The sequence below is a fragment of the Ictidomys tridecemlineatus genome, chromosome 7 (assembly GCF_052094955.1).
Source record: "Ictidomys tridecemlineatus isolate mIctTri1 chromosome 7, mIctTri1.hap1, whole genome shotgun sequence".
Classification (NCBI taxonomy): domain Eukaryota; kingdom Metazoa; phylum Chordata; class Mammalia; order Rodentia; family Sciuridae; genus Ictidomys; species Ictidomys tridecemlineatus.
Genome location: NC_135483.1, coordinates 142740019 through 142754845, shown reverse-complemented (window position 1 = coordinate 142754845; position 14827 = coordinate 142740019). Strand labels below are relative to the sequence as shown.

The 14827-nt window shown below is 38.7% G+C and overlaps 1 protein-coding gene across 6 annotated transcripts in view; it reads left to right on the top strand.

The window, feature by feature from the left end:
- Positions 1–8260, top strand: part of Wipf1 (WAS/WASL interacting protein family member 1) — a 114440-nt gene extending 106180 nt beyond the window's left edge. For all 6 annotated transcript variants that reach the window (XM_005324614.5, XM_040294495.2, XM_040294497.2 and 3 more), the window contains 3 exons: positions 397–609; positions 1487–1600; positions 5216–8260. In XM_005324614.5, coding sequence (XP_005324671.2) covers positions 397–609; positions 1487–1600; positions 5216–5271 — 383 coding nt within the window. In that variant the 3' untranslated portion in view covers positions 5272–8260. The remainder of the gene's footprint in view (positions 1–396; positions 610–1486; positions 1601–5215) is intronic.
- The last annotated feature ends 6567 nt before the right edge of the window (positions 8261–14827 follow it).

The window sequence follows — 14827 nt, the reverse complement described above, 5'->3', positions numbered from 1 at the left end:
CTTACTCTTTTTTAATTCTTTCATGGTGTCAAAGTGATTAATTCGATAGCTCTTTAAAAGAATTATAAAACATTTTTAAAAAATTATCACCTGTTTTCAGTTTCACCATATCATCTCCAGCCTCGGTGCTAACTCAAAGCCAAACAGCCATTTAGCTCTGAATACATACTGGCTCTCCATACAGATGTGTGCTAGTGCACATTTGTGTGTTTATATATGTCGCTCATTTCTCAAGTCCTGGAAAGTCTCCACCATTTCTCCATGTTCCCTAGTTAAAGCATATGTATCCAGTAGGTAGTCATTAGTTGCATGCTGATGATGAACATAATAGCAATATGGGATATAAGGCAGCATTACTCTAAATATCATCTTTTTTTTTTTTTTTTTTTGCCTCAGGACCCCTCCCACCACCACCTCCAATAAACAGAAATGGCAGCACATCTCGGGCCCTGCCTGCCACCCCCCAATTGCCGTCCAGGAGTGGAGTTGATAGTCCCAGGGGCGGACCCAGGCCACCTCTTCCTCCTGACAGACCTGGTGCGGGGGCACCTCCCCCACCACCGCCTTCAACTTCAATTAGAAATGGCTTCCAAGATTCCTCCTGTGAAGGTGCGTGGTGTTTGCATCCACTGTCGTCATCACACTGAAGGGCACTGATGTAACTTAGCATTTTAGGGCCCACTACAACTTCACCTTGAAACTAGTAATCCTCGTAATTCTCCTCTCCCACCTCCCACAAAGGCAGATCATTTGTCTGTAACTTGTTCCTTGCTGGAGTTTCATTTTGATTAACTTTCCAGAGATTCCAGAATTTGGCAGGGGGGCGGGCAGGGAGGTGGGGCCACAACATTTTTGTGGCTTATCGTCTTGTCATCTACATTTCTAAATAGTTGGCTATAGGTAAGAGGCCCAGTGGCCTGCAGCTGTTAAGCTGCTTCAGTCTATCATGTTCTCAGAGTGGTCCCTGTTATTCCTGGTCCCACTGTGGGAAGAAGAGTGTCCTATACCTTAGTCCCCAGCTCCTGAAAGGGTCTGGCTGGATCCTAATCACCCTAGTTTTTTGTTTGTTTTGTTTTTGGTGCTGGAGATTGAACTCAGGGATACTCTATGACTGAGCTGCTTCCCCAACCCTTTTTATTTTTTATTTTGATATAGGATCTCACTAAGTTGCTGAGACTGGCCTCAGACTTGAAGTCTTGCCTCAGCCTCCCAGTTGCTGAGCTTACAAGCATGCATCACATCATCACCCTAAACACCCTAGTTAAATTCTTTTTGGGGTTCCCTCTCCAGCACTGGGAAAAAAAAAAAGCACTGATTTGCAGGCCAATATGTTTTATCAATGTGCTAATCAAGGACATTTGTAAATTTCTAGGCATAAAACTAGAACTGACTTCTGCAGTTCTCTCTATGGTTCGTCTGTGCCTTTCATTACGTAAGCCTGTAGCAGATTGTCTGTTGCTGAAGATACTGTTTGTTTCTTCCCCAGATGAGTGGGAAAGCAGATTCTACTTCCATCCGATTTCTGAATTGCCACCTCCAGAGCCATATGTACCAACGACCAAAACGTATCCCAGTAAATTGGCAAGAAGTGAAAGCCGGAGTGAGTATTTCTGCCAACTTTTGGCAAATGCATACTTGAGTAGCCCGGGTTATGTGTGGCATTATGTAGGAAGTCCAGGCCTCTGACCTGGAGAACGTGATTCCGAGTTCTCTAAATCCTGGTAAACTCCCCTTGCACGAGCAGTGAGGAGGCTGTAGATATTTAGAAAGGGGATGAGGGATAATTATTATTATGTGTCATGGGGAGCTCAGAGACCTTTGGTTTGTCAGGATTAAATGCTACTATTTGGCCTCTTTGATCATTTTTACCCCATTTTGATCTTCCTGAGACAAAGTGAACGGAGAGCCATTTTCTATTCCAACAAGTTTTGAGACTGGCAAAATGTCTTACTAATTATAGCAAAAACTCACTGTCAACTTTCTTGATATTTTAAATGTATTATAACCATAGCTTTATGGAGCATCTAAAAATCTTAAATATATCCATAATCTCTCCATAGGACAGATATTTCAGTTTTACTAGGTTCTCTTCCCATTCTTCTTCATATACTTCTGATTTTTTATATAGTTATACAGGTTTTTTTGGTGATAGGATTTTCCATAACATCCATCCCCATTTTATCACGTGGCTTTTATTCCATGGTGTTCAGGTTAGCATACAATAGTTGAGCATTATTGGACATTTAGATCGTTCCTGTTTGTTTGCTAATAATACACTATAAAAAATAAAGCACTTTCCCCCTATCCAAGAAATGTGAACACGAAGGGAAAATAGACACATTGGAATTTCACAACAATAAATATTGTGACAGGACTAAGAGAGAATTAGTGTGGGAGCTGGGCATGTAGTTCAGTGGGAGAGAACTTGCCTGGCATGTGCATGGCCCTGGGTTCAATCCCTGGCACCACAAATTGAGAGAGAGAGGGAGAGGGAGGGAGAAGGAGGGAGGGAGAGAGAGGAGGGGAGAAAGAAAGAATGAATGAATTAGCATGAGACATACAAATGTCACCTATGAGGTTCAGACTTATAGCAGACTTCACCTCAAAACCAAATCGAGCAAGTCAAATAACAGTCTCCACAGCCTCAGCCTTGTCCCTACCCCCTGGCAGAGCACCTTACACCCCCTCAGAGCCACTGATTCTTTCTTAACACACCAGTTCTTAATTTTTAGTTGTTGGTTCCACTCTTAGAGCAGCTGATAGCCTTGAAGTTAAGGGCAGTTAGAAGCAAAATCACTGAGTCGGGGAGATGGGTGGCCGCCTCAGGTCAGAGGAGGAGCTAGGAACTCAAGAGTTTCTACTGAGTACATTTCTATTGGGTTAAATTAAATGAGTCAAATTATGCTTTGTGCCTCTGTTGAAGAATTCAAAGTGTTAGGAAATATTTGGGCAAATCTCCATGAAAAAATGCCAGAAATAAAGAGAACATTGCTGCTTGAAAGAAAAACTAATTCCTTGAAAAATTTATTTAGATGGAATGCCACATTCCTAGACAACACTTAATAAAAAGTTATATAACTTTAACAAAGTTAATATATACAAGTTAGCAGTTCAATATTTTGATGAAAATTAAGCCTTTACATGGAACAGTTATCTTTCTGTGTATGTGTTCATTTAAAGAGGGGTTTCTGTCTGATAGGAGTACGGCCAGTCTTTCTTCCCTCTTGCACATTAACAAATGAATTCACTTTAAAGAGTTGCTTATATAAACTCTAAATACTTTTTCTGACTTGTTATAAACATTCTTAATCTAATTTAAATATTATTCATATTTTTTAATCAATGATAGAACCCATAGCTTCTAGATTTCCCTCCCTACTCTTTCTTCAAAACTCAAGTAAGCAACTTGAGGATGGGAATGATGCTAATCCTGCTCACTACTGCATATTCCACAGAACCTGAAATATAGTAGACATTTTAAAATATTTTTAAATAAGTTAATTTCCACTGCCTGCTGAAGTGGGTTGTTTGGGGGTTTTGTTTGTTTGTTTTTGTTTTTGTTTTTTTGTAGATTTGCTTTAAATATTTCTAGTCTTAGTCATGCTTAACATTTTATAATAATAACAGATCATCTAACAAAAATAAATACATTACTATTGAGCGCCACGTTTTCTTCTGCTTCTGTAGCTGCCCTAGCCTCCATATCCAAAGCCCGGTAGGCACCAAGACCATCCCAAGCAGCACAGAGTACACTCTCAGCAGTGTTGAATAAGGCCAGCCCTCATTTTGCTAACCATTTGTGGTGTGTCAGCTGATGGTCAAGGCTCCACGGCAGGTGGCTGGTTTCCATCCAGATAAGCCTTTGCTCAGACATTTGCTCAAGAAAAGATGGTAAAAGGAAGACACAAAGGAGTAGACAGCTGATATTTTCCTCTAATTCCTCTCCTTGCTCAGATATTTGGTTCTGTCTCAGAAGTCCCTAAGTCTGTAGGGTCAGTGTCGAGACACCTGCTGAGGAACCCAGCAGAGCCAGCCCACTGAATCTCAGAGCCATGGTGAACACGACTACCTAACCAACATGTTCCTCCAGCAGACCTGGCCACAGCCTCTGAACACCTGACTTCATACCTCACACCTGCTAGATCCTCAAAGTATGAGTGTGGGATAAATGACTCTCCAATGTGACTGGGTTTTAACGGCAGTTACAGTTTGTAGCCCACAGATGTGCATAGCTTTTAAAAAGAACACATCAAGAGAGTGAAAAGGCAGTCCATAGAATAGGAGAAAATATTTGGAAATCATATATCTATTAAGGAACTAATGTTCTGATTAAATAAAGAATTTCTACAACTCAACAATAAAAAAAATCAAAAAATAGATTGAATACTTGATAGGCTTTTCTCTGAAGATATACAGATGGTCAATAAGCACATGAAAAGATGCTCAACATTGCTAGTCATTAGGGAAAGCCAAATCAAACTCCAGTGAGCCAGGTGCAGTGGCACACACTTACAATCCCAGGGACTCAAGAGGCTGAGGCAGGAGAATCACAAGTTTGAGGACAGCCTGCAGAGCTTAGAGATATCTTGTCTCAAAATAAAAAGTGGAAAGGGTTCAGTGGTATAGTTCAGTGGTACAGAGCCCTTGGGTTTGACCCCAATACCATTTTAAAAAAAAAACCTACAGTGAAATATGACTTCACAATCATTTTAACCTTACCCCACCCCAAAAAAGCAGATTGATTAGATCAGAAAAATACAATAGAGTTCTATATAATAGAATGCAGTGTGTCATTAACGATTACATTTGAAAGAATATTGACTGGAAGAAGTTCAAACTTTTGTAAGAAAAAAGGGAACTGAATCTAAATGGAAAATATACACAAAATTTTATTGGTTATCTCAGTGGTGCAAGATGGGTGAATGTTTTGTTTTTGTTCATCCATGTTTTATAAATCAATAATTAACACAAACTGTGTGCTAAGAAGAAAAGTATTTGTTTTTACTTAACTCTGTGTGGGGACTCTGTAGTCAGTGGGGTCATCTTTAGTGTTTATTCAGATCATTCCACACTTTTCCTTTCTCACCTGCACATGCCAATTAGCTTTCAGCCTTGATCATAAGGGGTGAGGTAGTGGGCACCATTCCAGAATTCCCACACTAAGAACATAAGCTTTCTAACCAAAATTATATTTTGTCTGATTTTTTTCATGAAGGTGGATCCAACCGAAGAGAAAGGGGTGCCCCACCCCTTCCTCCGATCCCAAGGTGATCTTGACCTGCTCTTCTCTACTCAAGCTCCAGAGCTGCTTCTGATGTTGCTGTCGGAGAATTACACACCCTCCTCCCCACTTCCCTGTCCCCTTCACTTAGGGCAAGCAGGAAGAAGGGAGGGTGAGGTGGGAATGTGTGTGTGCATGTATGTGTGTGTTGGGGGTGGGGGGAATCCAGTAAAGAGAAGCACCTAGCTTCTGTTGTGTATATTGTCAAAGCTATTGCTTGCTTCAGCTACAGCCTGCCAGTGTTGGCTGCTGGGATCAATAGGCTTTTGTGGAAAGTAGGCAGAGACAAATTGTATCCCAGCTTTCAACCAAACAAACTCAAATATTCACTGCTTATTTGCTACAGGCTATAATTATTAAAGTCCCTAAGAGCTGTTTTCGTCTGTGCGTTTTTCGCACGCTTGGCCTCCTGTCTGTTTCCATGAACCACAGACTGCCTAAGCAAATTGCTGAGCATGGCTCACATGAAGCTTCTGCAGTTACAAGGATATCCAATCCTTGGCAGACCAAGGTAGGCTCCAGGACAGAGTTGTCCAGCAGAAACATAATGTGAGCTCCATATATAATTGTAAAATTTCTAGTAGCCACATTTTTTAAAGATAGTGAAACAGGTGAAATGATAGTATATTTTATTTAACCTTACACACCCAAAATATCATTTCAACCAACAACCTATATAAAAATTACTAAGGAGACATTTTGCATTCTTTTTTGGTACTAAATCTTCAAACAAAAGTGTGTATCCTACTCTTAGAGCACATCTCCATTGGAATTATTCACATATAGAGTGCTCAGGAACCACATGTAATGGTAGCTACCCTAGTGTTCAGCACAGTTCTGGAAGAGGGACATTCGTACCAAAATCTCTTATTTTAAAATCAAGATTGAGCTTTAGCAATTCAAGAGGCAATAAAATTAGGACCCAAAACCTTGTTTGGCAGGCAGCTTGACGTTTGATTTTTGTCATTTATTTTTTCCCTTCCCTTGCTATCTGTGTTGAAGTATTGCTTCACAGTACCAAGGTCAGAAATCAATCTAATAATGGTTTACAGTCATGTGGAATCAAGCCATTGGAAAGAAACCGAAAGCATGTCAGGCCTTCCTAACTCAAAACCAGCTGGCTTGTGTGTTCAATTGTCAGTTGGAGGCCTGTCTTGGAGTTTTGAAGTGGCCTTTGTTTTTCTCCCACTGAACAAACTCCTCAAGGCCTGGAGAAGCTAAGAAGGCTAGGTAGTAGGGGAAGAAAATGAGGGAAAGGGCTCAAATCAGAATCATGGAAGAAGGGAATAGATTTGAGTTGATGGGCAAAACTCTACAAATCTAACTCTGATGCTGATGGGGTTGAGTGAATTAGGGAGCTTGTTAGTAGAAATTGGGAGGGAATTTGTTTTGAACTCTCCAGGAGAATCATTTTTTTTAGATCTATGCAAATAAAGCTCCACTAAAGGACCACAAGGAAGAGCCAGCCTTTGCCTTTTTTAAATATGATTTTGTTTACAAAATTTTACTGGGACTCTTAAATATAGCTATAGAGTTGGAAAAAATATTTCCATGTTGATGTTTTATATGGTTATGTTTAAAATTACCATTTCTTATTTTTTAAAAGCATATGACCACATATGTATATACCTATCTACCTTAACTTTGTATCATGGGTTCAGTGTATTATTCATGTATTACTGGGAGATGCTAACAAGAAATCAATCCAAAGAAAAATTTGAAAGATGCATTCCTATTTATAGAATAAATAACTGTTTCATTTATATAAAAGCAGAACTTAGAGTTCTAATAAATGGAATGTCTAATAAATTATGAATTTACTGATTGAATATATTGTATTTTTATAACTTTCCTTGCCAAAGTCCCGGGTTTAGTACATTAGAGAACTTGTTTTCTCCCTCTTTTCTGCCATTCATCTGTCACCTTCCACATAGCCTCTTAGGCTCTTTCCCCAAAGAGAACCAAGGTATATAAAGGTGTAACAAGCTTGGTGATTTAAAATCACTGAGGTTTTGGTAATTTAGCAGCATCATTTTATTTTGGATTTTTGATCTGTTGGCAATAGTGAAAAACATCCCATAATAGAGCCCAGTGGCCCGCCGCACAAAAAATGGAGTTTGGGCTTCCTAGCAAATGTGGAGAAAATTCTGACCTCCAAAAAGGTAGGTCTGAGTTTTGTAAGGGATAGCAGGAATTGAATAATCCCTTGTGTATCTCAACTTGCAGGTACCTTTCTAAAGTTTGAAACAGGGTCACAGCTCAAAATTGCCATTCATCCAGAATAGAGATGTTTTAGACTGTATTTTTAAGGCAATATTTCATTAATACACCTACATGCTGACTTTGAAAAATTATCAACCTAATTGTATCCAAAACTTTGAATAAGTTCTATGCTAAAATCTTCAAACTCTGGCAAATCACAAAAATGAGTATTTTCTTCCCTGAAATCAAAACTTACATGTATGTTCTTTCCATAAAATTTCCAGATAAATGTATTCAAGATGCAATACAGTATTTTAACATTCACATATCATTTTATACTGAAATGTATTACAGTATTAAAATTCAGTGTTTGGTATTTATTTCACTATGCATTTTATTTAGTAAGAGCTGAGAAAAATGTTTAATCCAATGGTGCCTTACTTTGTGATTTAAAAGAAATCAGCGTTTTATGTCTAAGTAGCAGGTAATTTGCATATTTGTAAAAAGTCTTAGGCCTTTATATTTTAACTTGTAATACCCGTTTGTTATTTTAGTAGCAGAAATGGGATGGTTGTTCAAATGCCCAAAAATTTTTGGTATGAAATTAATTTTTCCGACTGTAGAGGAAGAAAAATATTTTTTTCATACCATTGCACTGTGTAATAGACACATTTTGGTATCTATGTCATCAGGATAGTTTAAATGGTAGGGTAGAATCTACCCTAGACATCTGCGTCTTTGTAAGTTAGCCAGACAATAAATAAAAGCAGAATGATACATGTCGACTGGTGGTTTTTCTTTAAGTATCGTCTATGTAAATATACAAAAAAGCAAGTGCCTGTTTTTTTGTCTTATACTGTGGTAAAGAAAGACAAACTCAAAAAGGAGAATAAGGTCCACAAAAGTGGGTGAAACACTCAATGCACTCATTGAACCTCCTTGCTTATCCCTTCTTGTTTATTTTTCTGGAGAACCTGCCTCAGTCTGTAGAATGAATAGTGGAAGCAAAGAAAGGTGAAATTACAAAGGCTAACATGGACACTGACTGATCTAGGAAAAGCCCCTGGGAATTTAGGAAGCCTGATGATTTTTAAATTATCTGCTGTGTATGTGTATACTGTATACACATATCTCAATATGGCACAATGGTTAGGTGCATTTGCTGACTCCATCTCTTTCTTGCAAGTCATTTCTCCATATCTATAAAATGAAGAACTAATAGCATCAATATGTGCGATAAACAAGATGATGCCCTTGTTCCTCAGTAAGTGGTAGCCACTGCTGATAGGAAGAAGGAAACAAATATGTACCAATTCCAGATTAACTGGAACCAAATCTGTTAGAAGGGAATTTACTAGTGTACTTTTAAAGGAGAGGAGTACTAACAGATGAACAGCCTGTATCAGAAATGCAAAGCAACCTCTAGGTGAGGTACTGTCAGTCCCTATCCTTCACAGGCCTAGAAAATGAAAACACTGTTTCTTCAGTCAGAGATATTATTAGGGGCTGAGGTTGGTAGAGCATTAGCCTAGCATGTGTGAGGCAGTATCACATATAAATAAAATAAAGGTCCATCAACAACTAAAATAATATTTTTTTAAAAAGAGTTCTTATTAGGTTCAATCTGAAGTCACAGAAATTAAGAGCCAGAAAGAACCGTAAAGATAGGGTGGCTACAGAACTCATGGTCCACAGTATGACACTTTGGAGTGGAACAGTTGCTAGGAACATTTGCTGAGGTGCAGTAGGTATATATGGCAGCTGCCCTGGCAAGCTGGGTCTTTTGGTCACCCCACTAGAGGTCATCCAGACCTGTCCTGCCACCTTACAAATATGTTTTTATTTATTTATTTATTTTGGGGGGTGGGGGTACCAGGGATTAAGCCCAGGAGCACTTAATCACTGAGCCACATCACCAGCCTTTTTTTTTTTTTTTTTTTTTTTTTTTTTTTTTTAATTTTACAGGGTCTCACTGAGTTGCTTAGGGCCTTGATAAATTGCTGAGGCTGGCTTTGAACTTGCAGTCCTCCTGCCTCAATCTTCCAAGCCACTGGAATTTCAGACATGCGCCACTGTGCCTGGCACAAATGGGCATTTTAATGTCACAAAACACACCCTGCACATGAATAGGCAGTATGACTACCCCACGCTCCCTTCTTTACTATCCTCCCTCCCCTTAGTCACTATTTCACATCTTTCACATTTGCTGTCAAGAAGAGGCTAAAGGAGAGGCCAGAGAGTCAGAGAGTGTGCCCTGCACACCCAAACCAGGATCCAAATCCTGGCTCTTGACACTTGTTCCCTGAGAAGACACAAACAAGTTATTTAAGCTTTTGGGGTTCATTTTCTCAGTTGCAAAGTGTTTAAAACACTTACATATACAAACATCAGTCAAAATATTTAGCATAAGTTAGGCAAGGAGTGAAAATTGACCCCATTGTATTTCCTAATCCTTTTGCCATCACACCTAAAACATAGGAAGGAATTCCCAATGCAAAGAAGTCTGACAACACTTAATTACAGACTCTTTTGTAAAACTTTATTTCAGAGTTGGCCTTGTTTGTTCAAAGTGGACTCACTTATTTGGTTCGTTCATCCCTTCAGTGCACTTTCAGTAAGCACTTACAATGTGCCAGCTTTGTGGCAAAGTGGCATGTGTAGCAAATCTGTACATGCCAAGTGATCTCTGAGTGGCAGTTAGGAAACCCAGAACCTATTTTACCATGCATGGGTACAGCTTCACCCACCCAACCAGCAGAGGGCTTTCTACCAAGGAGGGAAGCCTACACTTTATCTTCCCCCTTCTTTAAGTAACTTAATTGCTTTTCCTTTTACCTGTTTTCTCAATGGCTGAATTACATTGATTTCTTTTAAAAATTTGATAGGAGGGCTGGGGTTATGGTTCGTTGGTAGAGCACTTGCTTCGTACATGTGAGGAACTGGGTTCGATCCTCAGCACCACATAAAAATAAATAAACAATATAAAGATATTGTGTCCATCTATAATTAAAAAATATTTTTTAAATTTTTTGATAGGAAAAATTTGGCCAGGTGTCTTTTTTGGTTTTGATGAAAAGTAAATTCAAGGATTCCAAGTTCCCTAAAGATTCCTATTCAACAGAGGCTTCCTAGACACACAAATGTCAAGTCAGTTTAAAGTGGTTCCTCCCCTGGCAACCTGACATCCTCCCTTCCTTCTCTTGCAACACTTGGCATTTAGTGCCTGTCTCTGGAGCTACTTATAGCATATGCTCTTCCTGTAAGTATTTAGAAATGTTCCTTTAATCGATATTACAACACAAATCCCTTTGGCTTAAAATGGTGCTTCCTTTATTACAGAGGTGTGTCTTTAACAAGCTAATTAAGGTTAAGCTTTGGGACTTCACCTGCAAAGGGAGTCCTAATTAGGGTCTTTAATATCTTTTTTTTTTTTTTGGTTGTGAGCTTTCATTAATACTTCTGAAATAGGGAATCTTAAATTCTCTCTAGCTTTGGGCCTCACAAAACCTAGTGTCTCCTTGCATGATTGTCTTCTTCAGCTTCTTGAAAAGTGAATGTCTTAAAAGCGTTCTTAAGCCACCAGCTTCCTATGAGTGACATGAGGGCATGAGGAGAAAAAGGAGATGGCAAAAGTATTTGCTTCCTTTGTACTCCCAGAGTGGCCTGCAAATATTCTAAAATGATTTGGTAAATGGGCTGTCCATATTGTATTAGAACCAAAGTCCCATAATGTGACCCAGCTAGGAAAATATGTGTGACCTTTCAGGTATCTGGGAAACAAGTCTGGATGATATTAGACATCAAGCTCAAATTTACCTTCAATTTTGACCCAGGAAGACACCTGCCAGAATACCTGGATTATCCATCATGGACTTAGCATATGTATATTTAATCATGAGGGGCTCCCACCCTTTTCCTGTTTTCTTTTTAATAAGTTGAACATCACTCACCAAAAATGCTATCTATTTTATTAGTTAAATTATAACATTATATTGTATGCATATACAAATGTAGAACAAAGAATCCTGCTATTGTATATAATTATAATGCACCAACATTTTTTTTAATGAAAACATGCTATGTATTTCAGATAGTTCATGGACCACATAGAAGCACATGGTTAGGAAGACCCAAATAATTTATGGAGCTATTGAACATTTACTCATTCAAACAATCAATAAATACTGGTTGAAAAACTATGATTTTTAAAACATTGGTAAAGATATGTATTATATTCTAGAAAGGTCTAAGACCTAGTCCTAGATCCAAGGCTGGAAGTTGAAATTCTAGATCCAACCAAAATTTCCGCAGGTAGGCACAACACCATTCTACCACTGATTCTAGAATGTTCCTCATCACCAACATAGGGCTATTTGGTTGGTCGTTCACATGAGAAGGGAGATGTCCCATTCACTGGCTCCTTAGCAATTTGCTTTTAGAGCAAAGGTAAGGATAGGTCCCAAATGGGACTATAGGGGGAAAAAAGGAAAAATATGTAACCTAGAAATGAAAACAATAATTTTATACTTTCATAACACTCTACCTAATTTATTTGCCTAAATTACAAACTTACCTACTGTCTTTTATGTTTCATATAGCCACCACTAATTATTATCTAGTATGTACTATAATTTGAGCTATGGTTTTGCAAATATTACTGCTAATATTTCTATCTTTACACATAGAGAAATCAAAACCTGCATGGATTAGAGATTTGCCTCAAGCCACTTGCCTTGAGTGGATCTAGAATTCAAATTCCAAAATATTGACATTTCATAAAAAGCAAGAACATTTTAATAAACCAGGGTAAGGGAAGACCTAATCTGAGGTCAAGGACAGCAGGCTCAACTGGATAAATACAGATGCCTCCTGGAAAACTCCTTATTTTCCTCACTGGACCATGGACTGGCTCTAGTCATACACCAGTTATTGTCACCTGAGGCACATTGCTTCTTAAATGCAATCTAAATCTTTAGTTCTTTACAATTTAGTGGGTGGTTATAAACCTAACTTAAGGCTTTAAAAGTGGCATTTTATACGCATGCTTTTCAGCTCATCTTATCAGATACTTGCTACTTTTTAAGATGATATCAAAGGAGCTGCTAAAATTCAAATGCCATTTCACTGAACAGTTGCAGGTTTCTAAAAGTCCCCATGGAAGAGTCAAACTGCACCATGAATAGTTAATTTGCTCTCTGGTGTATCTCCCATCCTTTGTACAGCTCATTATTTGTTGGGTATTTCTACCATTCATATCATAAAGTTGTAGTAATGAATTTCTTTTCTTATTCTCCATAGAGTTTGAAAAGCCATGTGGCTTTTAAAAATACCAAATAATAGGATTTTCTTTTTTCTTGTAAAAGCCCGAAGTAGACCTTGTGCACCGCAGTCAAACAACTTAGCACTTATTCACAGGGGAAATGAGGTTAGAGCAAAAAGACAGTCATATTCATATTCAACAAAATTGAAATAAGTGCCTCCACAATTTCAAAGTATTTTTCCATACATTACCTCATTTGTACCCCACCGCAGCCCTCTGCAGGAGGCAGAAACCAATCCTCCATGATAAAGATGCAGGATTAATGACACTGAGATGTGGGGGTTGGTCAATCAAGATCTCACAACTTTTATGTTGGGTAAAAGGAGGCCAGGATTAAACCACTCTCTGACCGTTTCAGTCATGCTCATTTCATTATATTTTTACCCTTATTTTCCTCATTAGTTTGACAAATGTTAAGAAGATGTGGGATGAGCTCAGTTGAAGACTCAGAAGTTCAGTGCTACATCTTGCTCAGGTCCCAGGAGCTGATGTCTTTTTTTCCTGCAGAGATTGGGTGCTGAGGCAAGTACCCGAAGACCTCTAGAACTAGGCAGAATACACCCAGTGGTGCATTTAAAATAATACCTCATGAGGATCCACAGAAAATAAAGCTCCTGGAAAGCGGGTGGAGCCTTACTGTGCCACACTTGGAGGTCGCCCTCACCTCTGGCTTCGAATAGAGGTATTTCCCACAACAAAAGTGAAGAACCACCTGCACCAGAATCCCCAGCAATATCTGGGCTCAACTCAGACTCTTCAATATAGAAATCCTCAGAACCCAAGGAAATTGTGTTTTTAACAAACTTCAAGGTCATTATGATGCACATTCAGGCTCCAGGACCACTGTTCTACATGTTCTGCTCTTGCACCAGACATTTAAAATAGTATATTCTTATGAAACAATATATGAAATAACATAAAGATGAAATCACCAAAAAAGTAGTTAGCACTACCTCGGGTGTGCTGCTTATCAGGATGCTATTTGTCTCTAAAATACCTTCCTTTAAAATTATCTATCAGAGAAGCTTTGAGGATATTATGCTAACTAAAATAAATCAATCCAAAAGAGAGGGGTGTGGGGAGAGAGAGAAATATTGCATGATTCCACTTTTATGAGATATTTTTTAAAAATCAAATTCATAGATACAGGAAGTTGAATGGTAGCTGCTGGCTTCTAAGGGTAAGGGAAGAGAAGATATTTATTTAAAGGAAATGGAGTTTCAATTTTGCAAGATGAAACAGCTTGGAAACTAAGTTTATGTGAATATACATACTGCACACTTAAAAAGGGTTAAGACAAGCTGGCACATGCCTGTAATCTCAGCAACTAGGGAGGCTGAGGAAGGAGAATCTCTAGTTCAAGGCCAGCCTCAATAACTTAGCAAGACCCTATTTCAAAATAAAAAATAAAGGTCTGGGGATATGGCTCAGTAGTAAAGCACCTCTGGGTTCAATCTACAGTTCAGTTACCCCTCCCCCCAAAAAAAGCGCTAAGACAGTATATTTTATGTCATGATATTTTTACCACAATAAAAGGAAATTTTATCTACTACTAAACTGATGATACATTCTCTCTGCCAAAGAAAAATCATGTAGCAAAAGCAATGTTCAAATCTGGCCAGTGGGAGTCAGCACTCTGTACTGACTATACGTTAGCACTTGCAAAGGATGGCCTCTATCTGTGCCATTTTCTAATGAGTTCTTGTAAACAATTTCAACCCATGGTGCTCTCAAAAGGTGACAACAAGGATCCCGCCTTACAGAAGAAATATAGGAGATTAACTTTTTGGATGGTTAAAAAAAAATTTAACCAGGTCAAATGACTTCAAGGAAGTGGTTGGTAACAAAGGGAAGGCATCCACAGGGATTCAGGGTGAGGAAAATCCTTTGGCTTTATTTTACTTGTTTATTTTTATGTGGTGCTGAAGATCGAACCTGGTGTTTCACATATGCAAGGCAAGCACTCTGCCTCTGAGCTCCTGCCCCAGCCCTCCTTTGACATTATGAAGGGTATCATAACCATC